Source organism: Perissodus microlepis, chromosome 22 (genome assembly GCF_051167445.1).
Source record: "Perissodus microlepis isolate ML-2025 ecotype Zambia chromosome 22, ASM5116744v1, whole genome shotgun sequence".
In the NCBI taxonomy this organism is placed as follows: domain Eukaryota; kingdom Metazoa; phylum Chordata; class Actinopteri; order Cichliformes; family Cichlidae; genus Perissodus; species Perissodus microlepis.
Genome location: NC_140481.1, coordinates 24,033,451 through 24,054,919, shown reverse-complemented (window position 1 = coordinate 24,054,919; position 21,469 = coordinate 24,033,451). Strand labels below are relative to the sequence as shown.

Below are 21,469 nucleotides of genomic sequence, written 5' to 3'. Positions count from 1 at the left end.
ATGTTTTTAAACTGTGGGATGTTTTCCTGCAGATGACAAAGAAACCGTCGTTAACGCTTTTATTGTGTCTGTATTCTAAAAGAAAGTGCGTGATTGTGGTGATGAGCATCAAATGGTGATAGCTGTGTATTCTAAATCAGCGATCCCCAACGGACGGACCGGTTTATGCCCGACATTATTTTCACGGACCGGCCTTTAAGGTGTCACGGATAAATACAACAAATTAAAACTAGTACCGGTACCGAAAAAAAAGAAGATTTATTCATAACACACGTGAAAAGACCAAGGAAAACAGAGTTAACGATCAAAACGATAACAAAATAACGCTGAAAACCGATTTAAAAACCCTGAAAACCATACATTTCACACCTGAGCCTCAACTCTCGCGGCCCGGTACCAAACGACTCACGTACCGGTCCGAGGCCCGGGGGTTGGGGACCGCTGTTCTAAATAACATAACAGTTAAACATGAAGGTGTTATACTTTAAAAGAGGTGTGTTAAAGTGGTGATGCCAACAGCTGGCAATAAGGCTCTCTTGAAATACTAGCAACATGTTTGTTTCGGTGTGGATTAATGAATAATCAAGTATTCATTTACAGTGTTTACTCACTACTAGGTGGTTTAATAAGAGCAGGTATTACTTTCTGATTTGACACTGCGTGCACACAGAGCATTAGAATAAAGTTTCACATAGACAAGACCATGAACATTTTTTTTTAAAAAAAACATGAACTTCCAGATGTAGTTTTTACATAGTAAAAGGATCAAACTTATAAAGGCTCAGTAACCCAGGCACCGAAATAATGCATTGGCATTGTACATAATAATTAGGTCATCCAGGCGAAAGACGGACGAGCTCTTACCATGTTTATTCATCCTCCATTCTGCATGTCGACAGTTCACAACAATCATTACAGGCAGTAGGACTTGGTCATTTGGTCAGACTTTGGTGAAGTTTGAACACAGTGATAACCTGATGGCTCTTCACCCAAACTGTGGTGAAGATGAAGGGCTTATTTGTCATTTAGTGGTAATAACCTGTCAATCGTAATGGATTATGAACTGGATGAGGTCCTGGTGTTACAAGTGTGCAAAATACATTTCTCAACTTTTCTGTGTCTGTGGGTGTGTGAGAAAGTCATTGTTTTAACTGCTCTTCGTGTTGCTTTTAAGGGAATAGGATTATTTCCTTCTGCTTAGGGACCAAGATGGAATCAGTTCAGGGATTAAAGATTATGTTCACAATTTAATGAGAGTAAAATTGTGAAATATTCAACATTAAGGAATACAGGAAATGTAATTTGGCCAAAAAGTGGATTGCATTTTTCTTCTACAGGCTTGAAATATGTGGTGTAATGAAAAAGTGTAGTTTTCATAACCAGCTAGTATAGAAGAAGCCCTCATTCTCTTCACTCAAAGGTGACACGGTGAAGGACTAACGAGTATCTAGTACTAGCAGTATAAAAGTTACTTTTGTTTCTGAAATGTTAAAATTATGGGTCATCTAATGGAACTGTAGAGTAGTGGGTCATTTGTGACTACAGAGTAAAAAATTATACCCGTGTTTGTGTATGGGGTTAGCTTAGAAGACTGGGTAGGCAGGTAAATAACTATGATTTAAAGACTTCATGCTGAACTAAGCTGATCACCACCCATCTAACAATTTACCATATAGATGTGTTAAAAATTTCAAACTCTTCCTTTAAAGTACTAACTATTTTTGTGTGTTTGCTTCAGGACTTTAGTAGGCCTGATTTTTATCTCTTAACACTCTCACATTGCACAGCACAGACAGAAAGTACAGGAAGCACTTTGAACTTCATCAAAGGAAGACCTTTATTTGTTTCCCTTTTTTTCCACAAGTCTAAGCTGTGGCATTTTCACACAGTGAAAGGCTTTGCACATTTTTGGGTGTCTTGTGTGTTGATATGTAAACAGCATTCACCCGGGGGCGAAGATATGACTCATCTTCTTGTTCTAGGACATCTGTTCTACCAGAAACTACTCCTGTGTCTCAGATACTGCAGTGGTTAGTTACTTGACTGATTCTTGGGTTGCCAACCACAGGGGGGAGAAAACAAAACAAAAAAAACCCTTTGTGTGACTAAGGCAGCCTGTGCATATCAGCTTTTATCAGTAAAGCTACAAAAAAGACTGAGCAGTTTTCACCCAACTCTACCGTACACATAAAGGCCAAATGCATATTCATGCGTACTTGTGGCAAATAATTGTGTTTGGATTAGAAGAGTTTCAACACAGTGATCTATAAATTGTGACAGCTCCACGTGTTTGCTTGTCATTTGGCTTCTTGTCTGAGCATCCGGTCGTGTAAAGCGGAAAAATCCTGCACATAAAGAGACCTTTGTTGTGCTTGTTTAATGAAGTGACAGCTTGTGATTGATGGAGCTTCTCTGTTGACTTTGAAGCCTTTGTAGCGGTACATGAATTAGAGGCCGTGCTGATGACCGAACAAAGGCAGCACCTGTCGCTCCACTTGGTTGGTTGGTCCAATTGGTTAATAATTCAATTCAATTCAATTAAAAAAAAAAAAAAAAAATACTTTTTTCTTTACAGTGTTTTTTAGGTGTCAGCGAACGTTTTTAAGTACGTCATCTATCCCAATGGCCTAATTTACCTTTGTTCGCAACATTGATCTCAGTTCTAAGAAGCACCAGCTCACTTTCTGTGTAGCCGGTTCTGTTCAGCATTCCATTAGCAGTGATTCACTGTTTCATTTTGTTAGGCAACAAAAATTGCACCCTCTGTAATGCACACACTGGATGGCAAACAATAAATCTGTCAATATATACATACACACAATAGTACATGAGTTGCATAAACCTCCTCATAGTTTTGAGCATAGCCTATAATTTACTTTGTTACACTGTAAGTAGTACAAATTCTGTAATTGGGGTCAGTCAATCATGGATATGGGATATTTCAGCACATTTCCGATCCATTCACTTTTTAATTAATTAATTAATTTATTTATTTTTAACTTTGTACTCCTCAGAGCTGTTGCAAACAGTGAGACCGCAGACGACAAAGAGCCCGGTTCTGACAACAATGGCCCAGACAGCAAGCCACCTCCTGTTTATGCCACCGCACCTAGGGTTAAGGTCAGTGAAGATGTTGTAACTAGTGAGCTTCTTCACATGCAGTTATTGGAAATTTTGTATATTCTATTTATTTTTTGGTAACTACACTGAAAAATTGTGTATTATGTTACATAAAGATAACATTTTAGTCAGCAATTTAAAAAAAAAAAAAAAAAAAAAAACAAGTAGTAAACTATAGCAGCTGTAGGAGGGGGAAGAAAACAAATACTGTGTGAAAGGTTTGTGAGGTTGTTTTTTTTTTTTTAAGTCTTGCATATTTAATTTCAAATCTCCAGTTTCATAATTAAAAAATAAGTAATGAATATATTTATTTTAAAATACAGTAATGCTCTTCTTTTGTTTTGTTTTATTGCTTCTCAGCTTTTGAACCCAAATATAAGCAGGAGATTCTTTTTGATATTTCTCCCTAAACCTGCAGTGTCACGGCTCTGAATAAAGTAGGATAATGTTAGACAGCCACTATAGACGACGAGTGTTTTGTCAAACTTGGCAACTGAAAGCTCATGGCTGGCTGCCCAACATGCAACAAGTTTAAAGTCACCACTCTGCCCTGCCCTCAGATGATCATCATTATGAAAAGTGTTACCAGTTTCCTCATAAGATGTTATCTGCACCTCATTTGTTTCCGGCAATTCTCTATCTCCACCTCCCTTTTTTTTTTATTTTAATTTATTGCTGTAAATGAGAAACTTTCACTATTATTTTTTTTCCACATAGGAAACTGAACTAGGCTCTACAAGGCTGTAAATTACCCAGAACTAAAGACTGAGGGTAAAAGCAGGATGTTCACATGAAATGTGATAGAGCCGACTCAAACTACAGTTTCACTTTTATGTCTCACACGCAAGTAATCCTAGATGATACGTTTCCTTTTTTGACACAAGTTTGTGAATAAAATCCAGTTGTTGCTGTATCTTCAAATCTTCCCCTCTTGGATTGCAGGACAAATCTAAAGTTTTTCTCTGAGCAGTCAGAAATCGGAAACCTGTCTCAACAAGAATTTTCTTGGGACCAGATTTTTTTGTTCTTTTCTTAAACATATATAATGCTACCTCATGAGCCCTTCTTCAATGCTGGTTCTATGCCAGCTGTGTTTTACTGCATAGCTCGGGGTCTTATTTTACAGAACGATGCTTCTCATAATGATTCAAATGTGCACTGTACATGTCAGTACAGTCTTGTTGATGGATTATTAAATTCTCAATTGGGTTATCCCTATAAAAGTGAGCCCTGCTTATGATCTAATCCCTGTATATGACTACTCACAATAGGGCATCAACTCTCTAGAGGCCCTCATGTTAATATAATGAAGAAGGAAAGCAAGTGCAATTTATCACCAGAAGAGGGTGCTAGAAGTTTGCTAAGCAGCGTTGTGGTGAAGATTAAGGCCTGGCAGCAGAGTAGGTTAACATTGCTGATGGATGGGAACATTTCTTTGGCTGCATAACATAATGCGCTTCATTATCAAATAAGTCTAAAAAAAAGACTCGCTTTCCCCACCAGGTGCTACACTGTTTGCCAGAAATGTCCAAAGGTTAAGATAGACTTATTCCATAAGTGTAGAATGCATAAACAGTATTGTGAGCATGTTGGGAACTCTGACATGCAGTTGCTTATTCGTTATATACATTGTCTCCCTTGGTTTTTTCATCTAATATAGAGGACTTAAAGCTTTTTTTAAAATTATTTGTATTCATGGAGATATTTAGCTGAAAAAGAAACACTTATTTCCTTTTTAATTTAATTATAAGTCAAGCTGAGATTTTTGGATTCACACTGATTTGAAATAACAAAGAAAGATTTGTCCTACCTATAAATATTTCAGCCTTTTAAATCTTAATCTCCCTATAGATTGTATAGTTTTGTTTTCTGTGGTTGTCCACATTTTTACGTAAAGTATTATTCTGATAACATAGCTTACTTAACATATGAGACTTCACATTTAGGAGAAACCACAGACTCGACTGAAACTTTATTTAAATCTCTATTTAGATGCTTTATTAGCTTGTCATACTTTCCAAACTCTCCCTCAAAGAAAGAATGCTAACAGGCACACCCAGTTTGATATCTCACTGTTGTCTGATAGAAAGTAATGACTTCTACTTTCCTTTCTCACTCGTGATTGACAAAACATAACCACTAGAAGAGCATCACCACTTCTGACTCAATGTTTCCCTAGACAAGCCCGCAAAAATATTTTGATGCTCTACTTTTGAAAGTTTGACTTTTAACTAGAGATGGACCGATCCGATATTATGTATCGGTATCGGTCCGATACTGACCCAAATTACTGGATCGGATATCGGCGAGAAATAAAAAATGTAATCCGATCCATTAAATATCAAAAAAGCACCTCACAAAACTTGCTACACGGCGTAACTCGGCTCATAACCTAGCACATCGCAGCAGTATGCATCACGTGATAGAGCGGCTGTGTGTATTTGTAGCTTCGCTACCAAACCAGCATTTCATCTCCGAGGAAGTTATCCCAGAGAGAAGTAAAGCAAGTGTGTAAGTTCATCTCTGAATCTTTGTAAATCATTCCCACGTTAAGCTTAACAACCGATATATGGAGCGACTGCCCCTCTCTCTCTCCTGCTGCTACTTCAATCGTGAAACTGATCAATGATCAGCTGATCGGCTTTTCTGTCGCAAGTCCGTCTCTCTTCTTAGTTTTTGACCCACTTCTCACCAGAAAGAGGAAACCAGCGGTTGAACAACAGCAGCACTATTAAGCTTGATAAGCTGTTGTTAGAATTTATTTAATATTACTTTCTACACCAGGATCCTTTTCTGCGTAGCTGACGGCTGGTAACTGTGCAGGGGCGGATCTAGCAAAGTTTAGCCAGGGGGGCCGATAGGGCATGAACAGGGAAAAGGGGGCACACAGACATACTTTTCTTTCTTATTCTCATTTAAAATGTCTAGCTTTTAATGAATAATTATCTGAATCTTACACCCAAAGTTTTAATCTGATGTAAAATATATAGTAGTCCATTACTGTATATAGTAACTGTTAAGTCTAATATAGCCTAGTAAGCTATACTACTTTTTCCTTTGGGAAGGTACCATCTGTGCAGTCTGCAATTCTGTTGAAGAAAGATGTTGAATCTATTTAATTATTCTTGAAAAATAATTTATTTCTGTGCATTTTTCCCCCTGCATTAAATTAAATTTGATTACATCGATTAAGCATCATGAGGTGGAGGGTGGGGGGGTGGTTCCCTATTTTTTTTTTTTTTTTTTTTTTTTTTTTTTTTTTGCTGGGAGTTTGCAACCCTATTAGTTAGGTTGCTTAATATTTCTGCTAAGTACTCTTTAAAATACCAGAATAGGGAGGATGGAGTAGGTTTAAGTTTATTAGATTGATCAGTGTTGCTGAACTATGAAATATTTTGGGCGCAGTGTATTTTTTTTTACATACAGGTATAACAGAATAGCTTTTAGTGTTGTTATTTATTTAAACTTGAGTATAAACTTATACAAAATGCAGCAAGATATTAAAAAAACGTTTTATTGATTAAAAAATACACTATATCGGATTCATATCGGTATCGGCAGATATCCAAATTTATGGTATCGGACATAAAAAAAGTGGTATCGTGCCATCTCTACTTTTAACATAATAAATGGATTTATTTTTGCTTTGTTTGGCAGCGTATTTTTTTAAATTATAGTTCTGTGAAATTATAGGATCAGATTTTTTTTCTTGCCCTCAGTTTCATTAATCATAATATTTTAATCAGCAGTGCTGTTGCTTGTAATGTAGCTAACCATGTTCTACTAGTTTTTCATTCCTCTCAGGGTGGAGCAGCTTTTAGGAATGAAGTTAGGGTGTCAACTCACTTTCTTGTTTACAGTATTACGTATACTACTACAGTATTAGTAGTATTGAGTAATATCCTCATTCTTACCATTGGAATACACAGTCTAGGGATGGTTTCTAATTAACATGTAGCAAGGGATTATAATATGTTTGGTATGTGTTTTCTCTGGTGAAAGGTAGTGTTTGTGAGCAAGGTATGTTGCTTTTAATGGCATAAAGCCATACAAGTCTCATCCATAGAGATTTGTAGTTACACCTCGTGTATTTTGTTAACAAATTCTTTCCTTTTGCATTAAAGAGTGTTTTACACTCCATCCTTACTTCCTGTACTTTTGTCTTTCTAAGGCCAAAGCGTTAAGCTACTCAGAGATGGACCTTCGTAAGCCTAAGAGGTTTGCAACCATTTCATTTGGTCTTAGAAAGAAGAAGAAGAAAGATGAAGAGAATATGTCGAAGAGCACTTTTGGTCTTCCTACCCAAGGCATTGAGGAGCAGGAAGAGGTAACAGTGAATCAATATTGTAGGTTTTTGAAAAATTGAGTATATTTAAAATCACTTAGAGCAATTTTGAAGGAACATATCTGTCCTGATAATACTTTTTGTATTGCTATGTGCTAAATTTATTGGGTTTCATTTTTCAGCTCGGTCTCATAGCAAATTGTGAAATGATCACATAATTGTAGTCGTATTCATGGGCATGAATTGTTGAATATGCTGTAAAAGAAGTAGCAGCTGTTGTATTTAAAGCCAAACCATGAACTTTTTCTAAACCAAACCCGGTAATTTTTAATTCCTAACTCCAACCAAGTAATTTGTTGAAATACTAAAGTATTAAAACATAAAAACAGAATCAATCTGCCCATCCATTTGCTTACATTTATTCAACTCGGGTGGGGTACACTCTGAACAGGTCGCTAATGCACAAATGTGAAAATCTATGTCTATAACTCAATCTTGGGTTGCTGGTGAGAGTAGTGAAATGCTGCATCAGCTACCCCTCCAGCTTCATAATGTGAAACATTAATAATGATTTTTGTTTACATGGGTACAAATCATTGTGTAAAAACACAGATCTCTCAGGTTAAAACTGTATTGTGTATTTCATCAGTTAAAGTATAACTAATCTTCTTCTAGACACCTGTGGAACGGGACCCAGGGAACAGAAAGAAGTTCAGTATGTCTCAACCAGAGCTTGACAGCGACAGTAAATTTGACATCCCTTCACCTCCCCCTGTAGCTGCAAATGAAACTGACTCGTACTTCACTCTTTCGGCACAGTCCCAGTCAGTCCCAGTTATCACTGTGAACACCCAACAAGAATCAAAGGGCCTTCTTACGAATGCCTCTGATCTTTCGGATGTGCAGAGGCAAACCCTGAGAGCTCCAATTGCTTCCATTCCTGAGCTGCAACTTGATGATACCGGCTCACTGGAGGAGAAAGTGAACATTCCAGTTCACGACAGCTCAAGCAGAAATGATGTCAAATCAGCTCTTCTGACAGCTACTTCAGAAACGGCTTCTGTTGTTCAAACCCAGGCTGAACATACCCTTCTAGCCAGCCAGCCACCAACTGTGCTTGACAGTTCGGCTTACGAAGCAGCAACTGTCGACTCGGGCAATAATTCTTATGATTATATCCCCCAAGAAAATGAATCCACCAGTGGGACTTTACCATATCATCAGTCTGATGCCCCTGACACAGTTGACAGTACAATTTCAAATAGTGAGTCCTCCCTGACAAGTGTTGACAACAGTAACTACACCACTGTTACAGGGCCAAGTCCTGATCCTCAAAATGACAAGTTAGCTAGCAGTGCAGACTCTGCTGCCAACCATCATGAAATCTTCATTTCTCACACTGAGAGGTCTTTTCCTGAAAATGCCAAGAGTGTCAGCACAACCTCAGCTGTTAGCAGCGAAAGCAACACTGCTCCCATCCATCAAGATAAAGTTTATGGAGCTCTGTACGAGTCACTTTTCCCCCAGAATTTTACCTCTGAGGTAATCTCTTCACTCCTAAGCCCATCATCTCATATCTGCACTGATAAAAGACTTCTTGACACCAAAACAGAATTTGTCATTGTCAAAACCCACGATGAAAGTCATGCAGAAACAAATACTCAGTACTCCCAAACATTGACTTCTCGTGATCTTGACTTGGCTGCTGGCAGAATGATTGATGCTCCTGATGGTTCGGCCTCCATCGGTGAAATAAAGGGAAGCTCTTTTGGTGAGAGCTCCAGAGTTTCTGCTTCTCAGATTCAAACAGTCCCAGAAAACCAAAACAGATATGTGCCTACCTCTCTCAGTGCAGCGTCCAAGTATTCTGACAGTGCTGGCATTTCTTACTCTGAGCTGACCCGCTCCCGTTCACAGTTGAAATCGGACAATAAAAGCCTTGTTACCGACAGTGTCTGGTCAGGCCCTTTGTGTCAGAACCCTGCCCCTCCCATATCCAACTATGAAACATCCCACGGGATAGATGCTCAGGTTACTGACTCCAAACGGAGAGTGATCCTAGTCAAAGAGTTAGTCACAGACGACACAAACGTTTATCCAGGCTGTAGCTCTTCGGTGCCTGATAAAATGAATCTGGTGAAGGATCTTAAGGTAGAATTTGAAACGACAGATGAGTTTTCTGCCCTTTCTGGACCAACGGTGCGAAATGACAGGCTCTTAAGTCCAGCATATCTAAGTGTTGGATCAGATGATGAAAGTACAAAGGAGATTTACTACAGTGCTGAGGAGGACAATGCAGAGGAGAGTGGGGACGAAGAGATGTTCACAATAGATGATAGAGAAGAGTCCATTGTGAGGCTAGGTGAGGAAATCGTACAGCACTCGGAGCCAATGGATAAAGGGATCAGCCAGAGAGATGAACGAGATTTTAGGGTCGTGATTGTGAAAATGGAACAGAAAGAAGACAAAATGGACGATGAAGAAAAGCGAGAGGATTATAATGGCCAAACTGAAGTACAGCAACAACTTGAAGAACAGAAATCAGGCAGTCAAGTGCATGAAATGGGAACATCTGAGAGTTGGGTGGAAGAACAATCAACTGCTGTATGGCCACAAATGAAAGAAGAAGAGGAGGAGGGTAGAAAGGAGGATTTACTAGCCACACCGGTTCAGCAGGTGAACACAATGATGGTATGTAGTTTTGCTCCTCCTCCCAGTGAGCAGCATGGGCAGGTAGAAGAGTCTGGGGGAAACTGGACTGTAGACTTGGAAACAGAAGACCACTCTAATGGAGAGAACCTGTTTCCAACAGAGGTGGAAGAAACTCTGCCTAACAAAGATTTCACCGATTTTGGTTGCAAGCATGCTACTTCCAGCCACACAAAGGAAGAGGATGTGATTGTGCATATAACAACACAGACAGAAGAGCAACTTCCACTGATTGTGAATGCAGACAAGAACGGTGAAGGCAACAAAGACACAGAAAATAGCATGGGCATAACAAACAGCACATTAACAGATACTGCTGGGGCAGCAGAGGCTGTCATGGGCAATCTGACACACAGCACTCACCTGCAATCAGATGCCACAGAGATTGAACACAATAGGGTTCCACGGAGCACTGAGTGGGTGGATACAATTACTCAGAGCCCTGACAGAAACATTACCGTGCCAGAACAGGTGGCAGTTGAGCTGTCAGCATCGAACGCAGACACACACCATCTTGATAGTGACACTGCAGAGGGTCTCTGCGAGCATCCAAAGGAAGCCCAGCCTGACCTGAATGAAGGGTAAGTGGAAAGTTCTGTAATGTAGAAAAAGCTCCTTGGACTCCAAGAGTGTTTTTAACTATAAAACTTAAAATAAATGCGCTAAACTCTTTTTGCCATTTCATGGTAAGAGTATTAAGGGAAAGTTGGTGAGAGAACAAGTGAGAGTTGTTTTACCTATTTGAGTGTCAAGTTTTCATTCTTGCTGCCTATGTAGCTGCTGTGCTGGAATGTACAGCGTGTAGCTTCAGGCACACGCCAGACTGTGTTATTTAAAACCATCTTTAGTGACTCTAAACTCACAGCTTCACATTTACACATTACCATGTACAGTAGTCATTCAATGAAGCTTCTTAAATGTGTAAAGATTAAACACGTCCTGTGATGATCAGGAAAGCAGTTGATGAGCTGCCTTGTTTACCAACACAGATTTCTACATACCTGTGAATCATGAACACACCCTTGAGAAAGTTCCACGTTAAGTGATTTAGCCTCAGCTCTGTAAATAAATGATATAGGCTGAGCAAATCCAATGAGCATGCGATAGATGTTGCCAGCCTACTCTGATTGTTACAGGATAACAAAATGTACTTTCATACAAACGTCTTGAGATGTAAGTAACAAGGGGTTGAAAGTTCAGTTCAAAACAAAACCTTATAAAGTCCCCTCCATCAACATCATCCCATCCAATCAACCCTAAAGGCTCAGTCTATCAGTTTATGTTTGTGTCATTTCAGTGTGGAGGAGTAGTTGTAGTTTTTGAATTATAAGCACAAAATGGATACAAATATACATCATTTCTCCCGAGTCCAAGCTAATTTTGTCATGCTGCTTGTTTAATCCATCCAGATGCATATAAATCTTATAAAGTTTGTCTCTGGTGTGAAACTTGTATGAAACGCATACAAGAGTGGAAACAGATATAAGATCCCTAGAAAAATTATATAAATGAAACTTGTATGTTTTGGATACTTACTAAAACAATATATGAAAGTGGCCACTTTCATGAGTAAATCATATAAGCCTTATATGATTCACTATATGAGGTAGGCCACATCTGATGCAAGTCTTTTATAAGTTTTTTCTATTTGTTTTCCATATGGACAGGAACACAGCAAATCCTCATATTTGTAAAGTTTGTATTTTTTTTTTTTTTAAAGTTTGTTTAAAAAAGAAAACAGAATAACAAGTAATAAAATAATACGATAAATAATATGATAAGTAGAATTCAACAATCTGAGTACCAGTATGGAGTATGGATATAGAATGTAGGTATAAATATAAGTATAAAAAGTTTAGCAGCACAGGGTGTGATGACCAGCATTGATAAAGTGACAGTGTCAGTAGTGATTAAGGTGCTACAATAGCAGTTCTTGTCCATTTATGCATTGAGAAGTCTCACAGCTTCTGGAATGAAGCTGTTTCTCAGTCTGGTGATTTTGCATTTGATGCTTCTCAGCCTCCTGCCTGAGGGGAGCGGGACAAAAAGTGTGTGTGCTGGGTGAGTGGGGTCCTTCATGATACAGGTGGCCCTCTTCCTGCATCTGGAGATGTAGGATGGTTGGAATATCCACATTGCATGCTTTGTGTTTTATAATGTATACGTTATACTTTATTTATCCCTGTGGGGAAATGTCTCTCTGCATTTAACCCATTTACTCAGTGAAGCAGTGGGCAGCCATTGGGCCTCCGGGGAGCAGTGTGTAGGGACAGTACCTTGCTCAGGGGTACCCAGGGTAGTTTTCCAGTAATGGGTTTATGTGAAGGTGTATGTGAAGAATGTCTAGGTCACTTGCATATTATGTATGTGGCTTTTTGTTTTTGTTTTTGTTTTGTTTTTTAAGCATCCTCTCCAGAAGTATCAGGAGCAGAGCCTTGTACTTGTACTTGTATGTAATATTCTTGATATTTAACCAAACTTAAATTCAAGTCCTGACACGTAGAGCACTTGCCCTCATATTGTCACATTTATGTAACACAACTGTGTTTGCCATCATGAGTAAAAAATTTTTGTTTTGTTTTGTCTGAAGCTGGCATTTAACCAGATTTCTTTATTTACTTGAACAAATAAAACTTTAAGTAGTGTTAAAAGGAAAAAATGGAAAGAATTTTGAGCTTGTGACCACACCTTGACCCTGTAACACACTGAATAAGTGAAACCTGCTCCGTTTGATGCATCAAGCTTAACAATGTTTTGAGCATGTTGGCTTGTGACGATAAAAGAGATGAGCAGCACAATTTTAAGAGTATAAAGCACAAGACAATAGCATTACTTACTGGCATATCACAAGACTTTATAAAATACATTTTTGCTTTGCAACCTCTACATTATGAACATCTTTAAACTATCAGCAGGAATGGTGCGAGTCTTCAGATCATTTATGATCAGTGAAGCAGATGACAGGCAGTAACTTTTTGTTGCACATTTTTGGTGCCATCTTGTGGCAGAAAATCCCCAGTTTGTGTGTCCTGCCAGTTTGGTCCTGGCGGGACACACAAATCCATTTTGGGGCATCTGGTGTTTTAAATAAATAAAATTAATTAATTAATTAAAAAAAAAATCAAACATTGCAGTACAAACAAGATTGCAGTAGAAAGTAGCTGTTACAGAACTACTACTACACCTAGTTCAGAAAGGGTAACAACTTGCATCTACTGTGACTTGTGAGACGATGCTCAATTCAGTTTCATTTATACAGCGCCAAACAGTCGCCTCATGGCACTTTATATTGTAAGGTAGACCCTACAATAATGCATACAGAGAAAAACCCAACAATCGTATCACCCCTTATAAGCAAGTACTTTGGTGACAGTGGGAAGGAAAAACTCCCTTTTTTAACAGGAAGAAACCTCCAGCAGAACCAGGCTTAGAGAGGGGCGGCCATCTGTCGCCAACGGTTGGGGAGAGAGAAGGAAGACAGGATAAAAGACATGCTGTGGAACAGAGCCAGAATGCAATGCAGAAAAGTCTATTAACATACAGTGAGTGAGAAAGGTGACTGAAGAAGAAATACTCAATGCATCATAGGAATCCCCCAGCAACATACACCTATTGCAGCATAACTAAGGGAGGATTCCCCAACTATGTGCTTTATCAAAAAGGAAACTTGTTTCATGACACTTTATTTTTGACGTACATTTAAAACTACAAGATGGCACCGAAGAGGTGTTTTAGCTGTGAGTGGTAGGTAATCAATGAAAGATTGCTATTACTCAAACATTAAAAACAGGCTGTAGTTTAACCTCACAGGAAGGGTGGTAACGTATGTTTACTGTGTTAATTTTGAAATGATTATTTTAAAAAGAAGCCCTAAGATTTGTGAAACACGAATCGTAGAATAAGCTCACCAAGCAATTGTGTCATATTTAGATTTTGCGTCTGTTTTTGACTTTGGTAAAGATCAGAATGCGTCTTGCGAAACTCAGTTTATGCTTGTTGAAGGTGAAGAGCTGCATGTATTAGCTGGGTAATTTAAAAGCTTTGCAGACTGAAAAAGAACAAATGAGGATTAGTAAGAAGTACAGTAGTGCTCACCTGTTTGCATGGCAAGCCGACAAACATGTTGTGGCCTCTGGCAAAATAACAACAGGTTTCTGATGAAGAGGTGTGCTGATGCTCAGTGAAAGATGAGCAAGGCATTTAGCCAGCCCCACCTGTCGTGCATTCTTTCTGTGTATTGAAGTCGGGTGAGACGCGCATTTCCACTTGTGATGCCTCTTAGGGACCTCCTATTTATGAAATGCAGTTTATCCATTGAACTTTTTTTTTTCTCTGTAAAAATACAGTTTTGATATCTGCTGTATTATTTTCCTACCTCTGTGCAAAACTGAGGGCCCATAGGACTGTTTCTGGTGAGAGTATAACCAAAGCCAGTCAAGCCACTTATGTCTTTAAACTAAACCATGACACTGGGCTTTCCCTTTTGTTTTCCTTCCACGTGTGACCATCTGACAGCTTAGTTGAGACATCCATAGAATGTCAGACTTGTGGAGAATTCCCTTTGTTGTAAATGACTGGAACATACTCGCAAAACCACACCTTGACCTGACAGAATTGATCTTTCCTCAGTTTAAACAATGAACGTGTTAGATAAAGAGTCTTCAGGGATTTCATCTCAGGTGTGTGTGTGTGCCTTCCTATAACATACTATAACTAGTGCAAAACCACTGACGTTATGCTGATATACCAATCTGAAAACAGTTTTCAAATCTGCACAAGTGGAATAAATTTTGACAGGCTAGATTAAGTCAATAGATATTCTCTTAAGTTCAAAGGCTAACACAAGCGTAAGTTTATCTTAAGTATCTTGCTTATCAGTTTTATCTTGAGAAGAATTTTAGTAGTTCAATCATTTAGACAGTCCAAGAACAGAAAACCAAAAACGCCTTCAGCATATGGAAGGCGTTACACCTCTGGTCCTTTGCAGCTTCTCATGTAAGCTGGCTGTAGATTGGGTGTGTGTTTTTTATTATGCTAGATCAAGTTCATCTGTTTGCACAAGACTTAAACCGGCAATCATTCAAGGGCACCATTTATAGGCTTTTACTGCAGATGCACTGTCTCTCGGAGTAAAGTCGAGGCCTTTTGGGTGCAGATATTTGTCAGTTTCAGACTGCGATACTTTAAAACTGTTGATTTTTTTATTTATTTATTTATTTATTATTATTTATTTTTATTACTGAAAGAAGCTACATTCCTGTCAAGAGATCATAAGGTTTCCCAAGAAATTATACAGAGGGTAGTGATGTTCTTTGATATTTGGTGTATGATGAAATGTGGCTGATTGTTGCAGGCCAGCATGAAGAAGTTTAGGATCACTGCCAGACTCTCCAGTCACCTTTCTTGACACCTTTATAATTATCATCCTCTACATTCTTGTTTCTAAAGAAACCTTTATGTCCCCTTGACAGGAATCTCCGTGTTTATGCAAAACAATAGTTAAAAAGCATTCCTTTTTTTCCCCATAAATCTTCCCGCTTGAAGGATTGAGGTTTGAGACTGACAAATGCTGCACCTAAAGGTCCACAGCTAATGTACAGCTCTCTTAAGCCCCCACAACAACATTTCAGTTGGGTTGAAGTCGGGACTTTAACTGGACTGTAACAACACCTTGGGATCACTGTCCTGTTGCACCATCTAATTTAAGCCAAGCTTTAAGCTGTCAAGACCGCAGGTCTGGCACTCCACAGTCCCTTCTGTGCATACTACTGCCATTTCTCATGCCTTACGTAAAGCTGCTGCTGCTACCTCTGCATAGGCTGCATGATTTTTTGCATTGTAAAATCCATTTGTTTACTTCCTGCCAATATTTCACATGATGTGATTAAAGTATTTTAAATTTCTGTATTCTTACTAGTTTAAAAAAATTATATGGGAAGAAAAAGAAATACATCTATAAAGTTACACAAATGACACCCCATCTATGTAGAAGTACACATGCGGTATCAGCTTGTCGGTACATGTTGATGAGCTCGGTGTGGTGACATCACAAAACATTTGTGAGCCTTGCTCTAATGTTTTGGCTTAATTTTTGTGACTGGACCCGCATCAAACTAAAACAATTCCCAAAGCTTTTAAACTAAAACTGGATCAGCAGTATTTCCCAGCGTTGTGTCTTTCAGGGTTTCTAAAATTCTAGAATGCCTAAGTAGTGGGAATTCACCAAGTAAATTATTTTGGATATATGTGCACACATAGATGCACACTTGAAACCTGCAACAGTATTGCAACATTTTAAAATCACCATTTAGTTTGACCTTTAAGACCATCTCCACCCCACATTGTAGAAGAGCAAATTGGTTGAGTAATTCACCGTATTGCTGTGACTGTATTCTCGTGACCTTTTAAATAATCATCCCTACTATTGCAGTCATGCACTACTTTGTCTGAAACTGTAAAAAAGCAAAAAAACAACATTTGCACATTAGAGTAAACACAATTTATAAATGAGCCTCTCCTCGTGGTCAAAGGTCAAATGAGTCACTAATGGAGGATCAAGTCAGATTTACTGCTCGACTTATGAAAGCTGTTTGATATTTAGTTTTGTTTCCTTGAACAACATTGATAATTGTTTTAGTTGTGCTTTTAGTCATAACTAGTATGCCCTGCTTGGATGGGTATAACCATGGGATACAGACAATGGTAAAAATACATTCTTATAACTTTGATTAAAAAAACCTCTCAAATCTAAGAGAAACAACCCCATAATTGGAGAAATGCACAGTAAATGCATTTAGTCATAAAGGATTTCTTTTCCCACACTAACTGAATCTTAATTCTTGAGAAATTGGTAAGATCTGTTGCTTCGTGAAAGTATAATTAAGTATAAAATCTTCTCTTAAAGGGATACTCTTCAGTATTTGACCTTTTCACATGGATAAGGTTTGGGAAGCTTAAAGAGTTTTAAATTAATTATTTAAAAAAAAAAAAAAAAAGAGGGAAAACTGACCAAAGTTAAAGTAGCAGAGCCTGAGCTACAGTGCTTAACAAAGTTATGAGACCACCTGTCATAAAAACAAGTTAACGCAAATATTTCAAAAATCTTTCAAAAACTTGTTTACAACAAAAAATACAGAGAAGCATTTGAAACTAAACAACAAAATACAATTTTTATTGCAAAATTTCCTTAAAGATTTTAACATGAACATCGTGCGTTTTTTAATGGTATGAAAAAGTTTATATTCTTCTAAACACGTCTTTGGCGTTTGAGTTGTTCTCTGAATCAACGGCCTGTCTCAGTTCCTACACAGCGCTTTGTAGTACTTACATTTGAGTGTTCTTATCTAATGTTTATATTGAAATGTGGATAACTTTGCTGTGCAAGTGTGGCTATGAGGCTAAAACTAAAAAGATGGCTCTAAAGAGGTTGTTGGTGCAGATTATATTCTGTAAAGTATTCAGGTCAATTGAATACCTCAGCTGAATGCATTTTGCTTATGGTCATTTATATAGTACTTTTTTTTTTTTTTTTTTTTTTTTTTTTTAGCAGATATAAAATGGGGAAACAAAATTTGTGACATGTTTTGCAAACTTGGACGTTGCATGCTAGTCAAGATAAGCGATATTGCTTTGTATAATTTGCATTGTTGGCATTGTGTGTCCACCACACCCTGAAGACTCTGCCTTGGAGCTCTTTGTATGCTGTGAAACGCTTACCACCTTATTTTCTTTCTGCTATTTGTGTAGGTCTTTGACGGCTTCAAGGACCACCGCAGCAAGTTCAGAAAGTCAACAGACGGACGACTGCCAGGAATCAGCTGACAAAATGAATTCAGGCTACCGCAGCCTGAGTACCAAACTGTTAATAAAGACCTCGTCTCTCTCCAAAGAGGATGAAGCCAAACATCGTTTTCGTAAACTATCTCTCATTAATGAGGCTGATGCTGTTAATAATAGCCAGGATGAAGTGGACTTGAGCAAAACGAGCACCTCGACTGAGTCAAATGAAATGGATCTTGACTCAGAGTATAAATGGAAAAATAGATTTGAGGGTGTAAGTCAGTATAAACCAAGTAAAACAGAGAATTACACTTTTTCTGACTCCCTGACTTACAATATATCAGACACCTCGTCCAGTAACTCCTCCTCTTCCTCTTCCTCGGCTCTGCCTGACACTACAGCATACACACGCTTCACTGACTCCTTCTCTTCCCCCTCCCTCCCCTCTCTGGAGGAACCTATTACCCTTGGCAACAGGTGGAGTGACAGGAATGAATTTTACCTGAGCCGTGAAAGCAACCCAGTCAAAGCACCAGCAGATGACTGGAGGAGGAGCTTACTGGAGCAGGAGGAGCCTGGAGCAGCTGCAGGTGAAACACTGGGACGGAGAGAGGGAGAGTCAGAGAGTGTAAAGTCAGCCTGGGAGCCACAACAGCTCCCTGTATCCAGCCTTTCCTCAACACAACAAACCAGCTACAACAACAGTTTGGAGGAAGAGGACGGCGACTCATACAGATTTACTGGGGTGTTCACAGCCACACTTGTGGAGGCTGTCTCTGACCCTGTAGCTACTATTTCTACTCCTCCTGCCTCCCCTGACGAAGACTCCACCAGCCAGTTTGACATGGAAATTCTGGTGGATACTTTAAAGAGCATGGGGCCTTCTCTGAGGCAGAAGAATGTGAGCATACGCACCACTAATGCAGGCCTCGCCTCCTCTCTGCCACCCATTGTGGAGGATGCTCCAAGCCCAGTCTCTTCTGACGTGCCTGACTCCGTGAGCGGTCTCCAAACAAAGATGGAAGGAACTGGCGCTCCAGCCGAGTCCCTCAATGGACTGTATACTCTGCCTGCTGACCTGGGATTGAAGAGGACTTCCCCAAGAGACAGTCGTTCTCCATTGGAACTGATTAGGCAGAATCAGGTATCGTAGACTTAAAATTAATTTCATGAGCTAGAAAATCTTCATGCTGTTTCATTATTTACCTTTATTTATATTGTTTTTATGATTATGTTTTTGCTTATTGTAGAAGTCATGAAAATTGAAATGTTCTTTAAAGCTATAAGCAATTTATAATACACTCCTTATGTGTTTGTTCAGGAATTGTAGTTGCATATTTTTGAATGCAACTCATCAAATATGTCAGCACCAAAAATGAAATTGCATTCATTGCATTGTTTGGAAGGCATAGATCTCATAGGTGAATGCTTCAGAGCTTAGCATAACTATGCATGTGTCATGTCACCTGCAGGATGGACAGCCTGGAACAAGAGGTCTCAACTTGCCCTTTAGAGCATCAACTCTTAACAGTACTGTAATGAGAAAATCCTCTGACTCGTCTGAGGATTTAAAATCTCCAGTGCTTAATGGCAATGAAGTACCTCCATCTCCTACCACAAGCTCTCGCCTTGATCACAGTGTCCTCTTTGGTAACTACAAGCCGTCATCCACAGTTCAGACACAAGAAAACGGAAAAGCCCATCGGTCAGTGTTCCACACCAGCTCCCTACCCGAAACTTTATCTTTAAAAGATCACATGACTGCGGGATTAAAGGGGATGGGTGACCTTGGCACTGGCACAGAGTCAGGTGGATCGCGCTTTGAGCGCCTCTCCTTTCTTATGAATTCCTCATCCTCCTCTCTGAGCGTAGCCGAAGACCTGAACACTCATGTGAGTCGGCCTGCATCTCTGGCCATTGGCTCCCCACCTGCCAGCAACAGCCCCACTCGCCTCCTCAGCCCAACTGGCTCGATTGACCTCCACAGGCCATTCGCCAACACAGACACTCCTTTATCAATGTTTAGCCAGACCCCTCAGATGGCGATGGGTGTGGGTAGCGGGACAATGGGCACTCCCATCCTGCAGAGGAGCCTGAGTAGTGATGCCGCTGTGGGGGTCCACAGTTCATTGTTCAGCAATGTTAATGGAAAGTCTCAGTTCCAGAGCCAAACAACTGAGCCTGACAGGAACTTACTTTCAAAATACAGAGCCTTCCCCGATGCCTATGTGAGTAATATTAAATTTGTGAGAATGCTTTTGTTGATTTGACATTTAAAAATGTAACAATCCAGGCTAAGAAATGATCACATTAGACATGAAAACGTACAGTGTGACCTCTTTATTAAAAAATAACATATTCGATGACACGTTCGTTGAATATTTCTAAGTCTTCGAGTGCGGCTGCTCAAAGTATGCAAACAGTTGCATTAAGTGGAGGGTTGGGTGAAGTGTGAAAGGTTAACTATCCCTTTGATAACAGAATGAGTAAGAAAATCCTATGATTGTGTTTACTTACAGGCAGCTCTCATCCATACTCTGATCCATTCTTCTCCCATTGTAAGAAATGACAAAACAGGTCAGCTCACAATAGGTGAGCTTAATGACTACATGTAGGTTATTCTGCACACAACAAATCCAGTTATCTGTGGCTTTTGTTGGCATTTGTATGCCAAACGTGCCATTTAAATAAGCTTCAAAATGGAATTTCTATAGAACACCAGCAGTGATTAAAGGATGGGCCTGCTGGTGGTTCCAGTGTCATACAGTGTTAAAACGATCCTTCAAAATGAAATAAATGTTCCTATTTATTATATAAACATTCTATTTCTCAGTGAAGATCCCAAAGTTCATAGGATAAAGTGCATGTAGGTGAAGACTTTAGTTTATGTATATATGCCTACAGAGCTCATGCCTGAATGTTGGGACACACTCTCTTGTTCATTCTGCCACATCCTGTTTCCCACCCCATCGAAACACAAAGCACAGGATGGTTTTAAGCAGCTGCAGTTAGGAAGCACAACAATTCTATAAGTGATGGAAGAATATGAAGAGTGAAATGTCAGTGTAGGCCTGTGGCATTTGTAGCATTTAACACAAATACCGGCACAATGTTTGTCCAATTAGAACTCTGAAGTGATCAAAGCTCGTGTGACACAATGTTTGACACTAATATTGACTTCAGATGTGCTTCCTGAGTTGTTGATGTGAGCCAAACTGTGGGGAAAAGATTATTTGTGTAAGACACGAGCATTACTTCAAAAGAGTTTTACACCCACTGATGTATTCTAGTTATTTCTCGTTATCACATTCTCAAAGAATTAAGGAGGTTTCATCCTGCAAACCCTTTTTTTGATGTATACTTATAGTCATTTCAACTGCTTAAATAGCCGTGGTATTATTATTATTTTGTTTTTAAATGGTCTCAGCTGGGTTCCCCACCCATCCCAGCTATCTGTCTGTTCCTGCAGAGACATGGCCACACCCTAGTTTTTTTTTATTCATCCTCACATTTCTTTTTTTTTCTTTTTTTTCCCTTCAAACTTGATATTTGATTAGATGAATTATGACAGGAACA

General features: G+C 39.1%; 1 protein-coding gene across 1 annotated transcript in view; it reads left to right on the top strand.

The window, feature by feature from the left end:
- crybg2 (crystallin beta-gamma domain containing 2) overlaps positions 1 to 21,469 on the top strand; it is a 39,372-nt gene that overhangs the window by 4,067 nt on the left and 13,836 nt on the right. Inside the window, exons 2-6 of the mRNA XM_084919530.1 lie at positions 3,015 to 3,120; positions 7,292 to 7,447; positions 8,081 to 10,695; positions 17,861 to 19,037; positions 19,366 to 20,121. Of these exons, the coding sequence (XP_084775656.1) occupies positions 3,015 to 3,120; positions 7,292 to 7,447; positions 8,081 to 10,695; positions 17,861 to 19,037; positions 19,366 to 20,121 (4,810 nt within the window). The remainder of the gene's footprint in view (positions 1 to 3,014; positions 3,121 to 7,291; positions 7,448 to 8,080; positions 10,696 to 17,860; positions 19,038 to 19,365; positions 20,122 to 21,469) is intronic.